We start from the raw sequence: 9,195 nt of genomic DNA on the forward strand, positions 1-9,195 counted from the left end.
ATGGAAACTGTATGGGGCTGGAGTGTGGCACAGCTGGTTCAGCTCCTGCTTGTGATGCCAGCATGCCACTCTGCTTCCAAGCCGGCTCCCTGCTTGCCTGGGAAAACAGCAGAAGGTGGTCCAAGTGCTTGGGCCCCTGGACCCACAGGGGAGGCCTACATGGAGTTTCAGGTTCTTGGATTTGGCCTGGCCCAGCCCTGGGCATTGCGGTCATTTGAGGAGTGAACCAGCAGATGGAAGATACCTCTTTCTTTCTTTCTTTCTTTCTTTCTTTCTTTCTTTCTTTCTTTCTTTCTTTCTTTCTTTCTTTCTTTCTATCTATCTATCTTATTTTACTTTGTTTTATTTTATTTGAAAGGCTGAGTGACAGAGAGAGAGGAAGAGGCAGATTCCCCACTTGGCTGCAAAGGCCAGTGCTGTGCCGATCTGAAGCCAAGAGCCAGAAGCTTCTTCTGGGTCTCCCATGTGGTTGCAGGGGCCCAAACACTTGGGCCATCTTCTACTGCTTTCCCAGGTGGATTAGCAGGGAGTTGCATAGGAAGAGGAGTAGCCGGGACTCAAGCTGGGGCCTATATGGGATGCTGGCACTCCAGGCCGGGGCTTTTATGCCATAGCACCTAATCTACCTTTCAAAGAAATACAATAAACCTTAAAAAAAAAAAAAAAGAAAGAAAGAAAAAGCTATGTATGGATTTAAATTTTTTTTTACTTGAAAATAAGCTTATCTTTTGATTCTATTTTCCAACTTTTTGAAGTCCCCTCGTGTGTGTGTGTGTGTGTGTGTGTCTGTCTGTCTGTCTTTGAAAGGCTGCGGGTTTTGAAGAGTGAGACTGTTTAAAGGGAAGCAGGGAAGAAGGTTTGAAGTCCTCAGAGCCTAGCTCTCCACTTCCTGGCTATTGTAGACATGTTGGCACCCTCCCTCAGCCTCACATTCTTGTCCCTAAACCCCGAGATCTGAATGAACCGTGTCTGTGGAACACTTGGCAAAGTGCCTCACCTAGCAGGAAAGAGATCATCTTTACACAGCAACTTAGCAGGCTGAGCCTCAGGCCTGAGTCTCCACCGATGCTGCTCCCGGCGGCTGGTGTGCTGGGTGTGCTGGGACAAGGACAGGCAGTGTAGCTGGCTCTGCACAGTCAGTTCTCTGGCATGAGCTGGGGGAAAAACAGACGTATCTCTAAATTTCTTAAAAAGGGAGAACCTGCTCTGAGTACTTGGCAGAGACGTGGCCTGGGAGGCACATAGTGGACAGCAAATGTCTTCCTGTGCGCTGACCTTGGCCCTGACCCCGGGTCTCTCCTTCTGACCCTCAACAGCCAGCACCTGTGAAGAGGCTGCAAACTCGTTTGTTTCCAGGAGTGCTTTCTCTGTTTTCTGAGCCAGTTGTTAATGGACGAGATTAAGCAGTCACTTGCTGTTTCAGACTTCCCATTTCCTTTGATCCCAAATCCCTGAGACTGTTTCTGGAACAGCACCTGAAAACCGTTTAATTCATGTATGTTAGGCATATGTTCTGATCTCCTGGACAGCTAGGAAAACAGTTTATGGTGAGACGTGGAAAATTGCTGAAATATAATGATCTTTATATCCATTAGCTTGTTTGTGAAATGAATTCATTTGTTTTGATTAAAATGAAAAATTCAGCTTGATAATGCTGACATTAAAAAAATTGATACCTCCTCCAAGAACTAGGGGTAAGTAGACTCTTGTGATATGGCGCCACCTAGTGGGAGAAAAATGTAATACTTCTCCTTTTGTACATAATTAGCAAATGAAATACCAGCAGCTTTAATACTGTGAAGTCAACTGGAGGAAAATATTTTGCATGATTAATTGTTAATATTTATAGGAAAATGGAAAGTAATTAGGAAGATTTTATCTGCTATAAGGTAGCACTAGCGGAGTTTCTTATTGCATTTATTTTCAAAATATAGTAATTCCTAAGCAATTAGTTCTATATTTACTACTTACCAAAGTATTTGACAAATATTTGTTCATTTGATTGTAGCAACATTTAAAATCAAGATGGTTAATTAGCTACCTGGATTTTAGATGGGGAAGATAAATGGCCTTATAAAGCTTAGCTGAAAAAATTAGTTTCTGGAAATAAATATGTAATTATAAAATGGATATTAAAGCACCTGAGTCTAATGGGCATGGATAGTCTTGCACTTAAGATGCTCATATCCCACCTTGGAACACCTGTCAATTCCTCACCCCATCTCCTAACTCCAGCTTTCTGCTTCAGTTTCTTTTTTTTTTTCTTTTTTTTTTTTTTTTTTTTTTTTTTTTTTGACAGGCAGAGTGGATAGCGAGAGAGAGAGACAGAGAGAAAGGTCTTCCTTTGCCGTTGGCTCACCCTCCAATGGCCGCCGCGGCTGGCGCGCTGCGGCCGGCGCACCGCGCTGATCCGATGGCAGGAGCCAGGAGCCAGGTGCTTTTCCTGGTCTCCCATGGGGTGCAGGGCCCAAGCACCTGGGCCATCCTCCACTGTACTCCCTGGCCACAGCAGAGAGCTGGCCTGGAAGAGGGGCAACCGGGACAGAATCCGGCGCCCCAACCGGGACTAGAACCCGGTTGTGCCGGCGCCGCTAGGTGGAGGATTAGCCTAGTGAGCCACGGCGCCGGCCTTCAGTTTCTTCCTTTGCAGAATGAGGTGTGCTGACGCCCAGAGACGCTTTACTGGGTGGGTGACTGTGGGCACTGGAAGCACATGATGAACACAGTGCAGTCCCTGATATCAGAGAACAGGGTGCCTTCGCAGCAGGGTACCCCAACACATGGGACTATCATGGCCTTCCTTCAGGAGCCAGCTTAGCTAGAAACCAGTGGAGTCAAGTAAGGCTGCCTGGAGGAGGCCACACCTCTGGTTAAGGATTAAATGAGTAGTCAGAATTGCTGAGCAAGGGAGGAGAGTGGAGACTAAGGGGGCCTTCCAAGTGGAGGTGCCAGTGTATCAGGGAACAGGGTGGGCAGGACATTTGTCAGAAACAGTTATGGGGACTCTTAAGGGAATATGAACTCTACAAGTTGTACAGAATGGGATCCCTGAGGGCCCTGACCTTGCAAAGTGGGGCAATAAGCTAAGTGCCAGAAGCTGGCTATGGACTGAACTGGGCCAGCTGGCAAACTAGGCTTTCCCTTTGCCAGTTAACAGCTGGCTCTTTAGTCCCAGTCTGGGCCTGGACCAGCACCAGTGGGGAGCAGTTTTACTCTGTTTATCAAATGAATGATGAAGAACGCCAGCTGGACTCACTCAGCGTGATGCCAATGAAGTGGTCAGTGCTGCTGAGTCACCAGCGGGCCAGAGGTCAAGGCCAGCGAGCGGACCACTGAACTTCCAGAGACAGAACCCTGAAGTCTGTAATAGCTCTCTCCATGTCCCAGTCACGAACATCTGCTTTTGCCTTTGAAGTCTGATCATGTTTTTGTTGTTGTTTTGTTTGGAGTTGGGTTGCTGGTGGTGATGAATCTGACTTACTTGGTTTGGTGTCCTTACAGCAAAAAACAAAAAACAAAAGGAATGGTCACTAATACAAAAGTCATTTGATTTGCAAGAGGATTGATGGCTTTAGATGTCGTTTAATTCCTTTTCTGTTTATTTCTTCCTGTAAAAGAACTTGTTTCCTCTTGAACTTCAAGCTGCCGACACAAACTTGTAAGATCCTCACATGCCCACAACTTCTGTCTTCACAGATACAGGCTAGTTCCGCAGGTGTATTTTCCTGAGCAGATCCATGACATCGCCCGGGCCACAAAGTATTTCCTGCGGCCAGAAGTCTTACAGAAGTACAAGGTTGACCCAGGCAGAATCGGCATTTCTGGTGACAGCGCGGGTGGGAATTTGGCAGCTGCCCTGGGACAGCAGGTAACTCCCCTGCCCTGAGGTGTGCCGGTGAGGGGGAGGGGAGCAGCACATTGTCCATCAGGGGAGGCAAAGGCTTTGAAGCAGGAAGACAGGTCAGTGCAGGAAGTGTCGTCCTGGAGTCCTTATGAAGACCCTGACTGCAGTGGGTGTTAGGGAAATTCAGTGTCCCTGGCTCCCTTCCCATGTTTGCTTCCATTCCGAGGTGCTTTCCAGGGAGCACTACACCACATTTAAAAATCAAAAAGGGTTTCCCACAGTCTCTCTCTGGTTTTTTTGTTTGTTTGTTTGTTTGTTTGTTTTATTTGAAAGAGTTACAGAGGGAGAGGGGGAGAGAGAGAGAGGTCTTCCATCTGCTTTTCACTCCCCAGATGGCCTCAACAGCCAGGGCTGGGCCAGGCCCAAGCCAGGAGCCAGGAGCTTCTTCCGGGTCTCCCATGTAGGTAGCAGGGGCCCAAGCACTTGGACCCTCCTCCACTGCTTTCTCAGGCCATTAGCAAAGAGCTGGATCAGAAGTGGAGCAGCTGGGACTTGAACTGGCACCCATATGGGATGCCGGCACCACAGGTGGCAGCTTTATCCCATAAGCCACAGCGCAGGCCTCGCTCCACACACACACCCAGAGTTTCTCTTTAATATAAAAGAAACACAGTAAGTGGTTATGCCATTTTGAGTGCTATGCTACAAGCTGAGCCCAGCTTTACCGTGTCGGCTGTAGCAGCTGTGTGAGCTGGGCGAGGAGACCAGCACCTGCTTCTTCCTGGGGCTTGAGTAACACAAGCACGGCCCCTCTCTCTGGCTTCGTGCCTCCAGACTTCTCTCGGTCTCCTGGAGTAGCACCGGCTGTTTTGTTCGTGTGGGCTCTGCTTTGCCCGATTCCTAATGATTAATGAATAGCAAGAACTTGATTCTGCGTGGCATCAGCACTTGCTATCCGTGCGTCCAGATGTGGTCAGAAGGAAGGCTGTGCAGTGGAGGAGAGTCACATGGGCTCTGAAGCCAGGCAGAACTGAGATCCACTCCACAGGGCGGCACGGGCAAGTCCGTGACCACCGTGAGCTGGGGGAGAAGGAGGACTTGAGCTGATTGCAGGGCTGCCGGGAGGACTCGGTGAGAGGCCGCGTGCAATCCTTGGCGCGTGTTGCCATTGCCATCTAGTGACCGTTTCCTCTGGCTTTTACAAAGCGCTTTAGCATCCTACCGGGGGATGATGGGCTCTGAAGTCCAGGTGTGAAGCCCACCCGCTGGGCTGAAGCCACCTTGGCGATCACCTCGATCACCTCGTTGCTCCAGAAGCCCTGTGACCTAGGTAGCTTCCTTTTAGATGTTCGTGACAAATAGGTGCTTTTCAACACTGGGGTTAAAAATGGGGCAGTGGAGTCACCCTATGGAGAGGCATAGGGAGCCTCCCCTATCTAGGAAGGGGAGGGATTAGCCCCCTTCCCAAGTCCACGCTGGGGCGTGTGTGCGCTCATGCCGCGGAGTGGGAAGTGCATCGGCAGCACTATTTAGATTCGCCGGGTGTGAGGAGTAAGTGCTCATGGGAGGCGGCGCCTGGGGTTCCGCTAAAGCACCTGGGAGCCCCATCATCTAGGGAGGGACACTTAGTGTTCCCTCCCCCCTCCTTAGGAAGAGTAAGACCCATTCTCTCTCTCTCTCTCTCTCTCTCTCTCTCTCTGCTAAGAAGCTTTAGCTTCTGGGGGTTTTGTAAGGAATACAATGATCTAAATATGTTCCCCTCCACCCATAAGGCCCAGCAAGGGGTGCTAAGTGCCAACGAGCCCGTGTGAGTAAAACATTAGAGGCCTCAGGGACGGTGCACCTAAGGGTTTGCTCAAACCTCTGAGTGCCGAACACCCCGAACCCTTCACAGCGAGTGCAATAATGTCCCTGTTTCCTCCTCTCCAGTTTATCCAAGATGCCAGCCTACAAAACAAGCTCAAACTGCAAGCTCTGATTTATCCAGTCCTGCAAGCGTTAGATTTTAACACACCCTCTTACCAGCAAAATGTGAACACCCCGATCCTGCCTCGCTACGTCATGGTCAAGTACTGGGTGGACTACTTCAAGGGCAACTATGACTTCGTGCAGGCGATGATCGTTAACAACCACACCTCGCTGGACGTGAAGGAGGCTGCGGCCCTGAGGGCCCGCGTAAACTGGACGTCCCTCCTGCCCGCTGCCATTACCAAGCACTACAAGCCCGTCGTGCCCGCCACCGGCGACGCCAGGATCGTCCAGGAGATCCCCGAGCTGCTGGATGCTCGGTCGTCCCCACTCATCGCAGACCAGGAGGTGCTGCGGCTCCTCCCGAAGACCTACATCCTGACCTGTGAGCACGACGTCCTCCGAGACGACGGGCTCATGTACGCCAAGCGCCTGGAAAGCGCCGGCGTGGACGTGACCCTCGACCACTTTGAGGACGGCTTCCACGGCTGCATGATCTTCACCAGCTGGCCCACCAACTTCTCCGTGGGCATCCGGACCAGGAACAGTTTCATCAGGTGGCTGGATCAGAATCTGTAAACAGGGAATCCTGTGGAAGGCCCGAGCCCTTCTTGATTCTGCATCTGCTTTGGCAAGACGTCTCCCTTCTCAACGGACTCATTCCTCCCCCAACCCCACCCCACCCCACCCCCGCCCGCTGTGCCGGGGGCGCTGTGGCCTCTGTGCTCCCTGCAGACTTGAGGAGAATCTCATTTTTTTTTTTAAATGAACTGGAGTAACTGACATGCGAGCATGCTTTACCTGGCTCCCAAGGTGCGCTGGTCTCTCTGTTCTTGTTACTTTAGCCGACTCTGCTCATGCCTGCAGCAGCTACACCAAGCTGGACGAGGAGCCAGAAGTAACCCCGGGCCCTGCCTTCCTCAAGCTGCTCTTTGCGGAAGAGATCCTTCCAGCCGGGGGTGAGGCAACGCCCTCCCCCGAGTTCAGAGAACGTGGTTGGACTTGACTTTGGGTCCGAGTGGTGTTGAGAGTGTGCACTTTCCGATCGGTGCAGGGGGCCACGGGCCCTCTGGGCTTTGTGGGTGGATGGTTTTGTTTCTGTGGGAATCTTAGCAAAAGCTTTCCAGCAAGGACAAGTGTCTCCAAGGATCTTCTTCCTCGTGAATGTTCATTCTATGAGCTAGCTCCAGGTCCAGGTGGACTAAAATAATACTTGAAAGCTACCTTCTACCACTATGATTAGAAATTATGAGATGCATGCACTGGATAGCTACACATCGTGAAGATTTTTTTGTGTTTTCTGGTTATGCCATCTCCTTGGGAAATCTTTTGTGAGCACATTCATTTAGATTGAGACTGATTTTTCCATTATAGAGTAGAAACACACAAATAAAACAATCTAATGTTTCATAAAAATACTTTGACATAAATTACCATGAGCAGTGTGTATATATTTGGCATAGGCAGAAAAGAAAATACATTTAATATTAGTCTAAAATTATGAAAAATACCTGCGGAAAGTCTAGTCTATTCTTAAAAACTCAACTTTTTCACTTATGGCTTTAAAATGGGGCTATTTTGGTATAATATAATGTATTGTTTGTTTTTTAGGTTATTTAATGTTAATATAGCTAGCTAAAATTAGGATTTTGTTTTTGGAAAGACATCTGTTATAAATATTAAAATAGTGGTATTTTTAAAAAACTACCTTAGAGTTATATCCACATGTAATTTTATGGAAAGAGATAAAAATAGCTATTGATAGTACTATACATTAAACCTAAATATTTTGATATTTATATATATACATATATATGAAAGTTAAAATCATTAGAGACTATGATCGTATCTAGGAAACATATCTCAGTTTCTACAGGTTGAGCATCCCTAACCCCAAAATCCCAAATCCAAAATGCTCCAAAGTTGACTGTGCACTGACTTAATGCCACGAGTAGACGATTTCCTACCATGAGGCTTTGTTTCATTCATTGTATTATTAAATATGTTGCATCAAATTACCCTCAGGATTCGTGTGTAATGTATATATGAAACATAAATGAATTTCCTGTTTAGACTTGGGTCGCATCTCCAAGATATCTCATTGTGTATATGCAAATATTCCAAAGTAAGAAAAAAAATCCCAAGTGTGGCATTCCTGTTCCAGGCATTTCTGATGAGGGATGTTCAACCTGTCGTTCAGTAGCTTAGGCAGGACACACATTGCACCTTCTGCTCTTTGTCAGAGGAACCCTAGCTCATTCTTCTGGGTGAAGGGCAAACATTGGCACCTAGTGTCTACCCCCACCCCCCATTTGCCCCCTCCTCCTAGAACACTATTCTTTCTGACACCATGTAAAGGTGGACTTATGTTGAGTTTGTCTACCTTTATAAAAGAGAACATCTAATGTTTGCACACAGTTCTTTAAAGTGACATGTTTGTTTTTTAAATTTACCAGAACTCTGAGTTGAATCCTAAAGCTATTACAGACAACAAATGATTCCAGATTTCTACAGGGCTCTCAGATGAAAGGGAGTGGAGGAAAAAAGCGGTCAAGCGCTGTTTCTGATGACATACTTGAGTTTAGTTATTCTTTTAGTTTTTATTCTGGTAAAAAAATGTTTATGCTCTGCAGATTGATCTTTTTTAGTACAATAACTGTTTGCTTTTCCTATTTTATGAAAAAGTTGGCAATCTTTTTGTAATGTCATTGCTGTCTGTGAGATATGAACATTAATATATGAAGAAAAAACCTTGAAGTGCTGCACAACATAGGGAACTGTAAATTACTCTTCCTGTTTTATCATTGATTTGTGAAGAATTTATGACTATTGTATAATTATCATGGTGGTATATTTCATGCATGACTTTTAACCTTTGACTTCTTGCTCACCTCCCATGATAAAGGGGAAGGCAGATTTTATGAAGGATTTTAGGAGCAACTATATTTTATAAAATGAAAGTCCAGTGTGGAGATAGGATATCAGATATCTGTTTTGAATCATGTTTGGAAATAAAATGGCTCCATCTGGGAATGTGTGTATTTGCTTCCTCTCACCTAACTTTGTGGTTCCCAGCTGAGGCCGTGCTCTCTCAGCATCTAGCTGCCCAGCCCTGTGTCTGCCCAAGTCCTGCCCACCTGAGTACCCAGCTGTCCTTTAGCCAAGGATGAGGGGCTCACAGCGACCTCCTTCCTCTCACAGTTATTGGACCCCCTGTCGCCCATGGAGGGAGATCGGTTTTGGACTGGCTGATATGTTCCTAAAAGTAGGGTAGGGCCTGTGGCTCTCTTGGAACCCTCGGTATGCATATTAGGCAGGGGTGCTAATAATGCAAATGACTGGCTTTGAGCCAATAGCTACTTTCCTCTTTGCCAATAAAATGT

The 9,195-nt window shown here is 47.3% G+C and overlaps 1 protein-coding gene across 2 annotated transcripts in view; it reads left to right on the plus strand.

Moving 5' to 3' along the window:
* Nucleotides 1-8,845, plus strand: part of NCEH1 (neutral cholesterol ester hydrolase 1) — a 72,398-nt gene extending 63,553 nt beyond the window's left edge. For both annotated transcript variants that reach the window (XM_008266500.4, XM_070072510.1), the window contains exons 4-5: nucleotides 3,697-3,868; nucleotides 5,774-8,845. In XM_008266500.4, the coding sequence (XP_008264722.2) occupies nucleotides 3,697-3,868; nucleotides 5,774-6,391 (790 nt within the window). In that variant the 3' untranslated portion in view covers nucleotides 6,392-8,845. The remainder of the gene's footprint in view (nucleotides 1-3,696; nucleotides 3,869-5,773) is intronic.
* Nucleotides 8,846-9,195: the final 350 nt, after the last annotated feature.

Source organism: Oryctolagus cuniculus, chromosome 4 (genome assembly GCF_964237555.1).
Source record: "Oryctolagus cuniculus chromosome 4, mOryCun1.1, whole genome shotgun sequence".
Lineage (NCBI taxonomy): Eukaryota > Metazoa > Chordata > Mammalia > Lagomorpha > Leporidae > Oryctolagus > Oryctolagus cuniculus.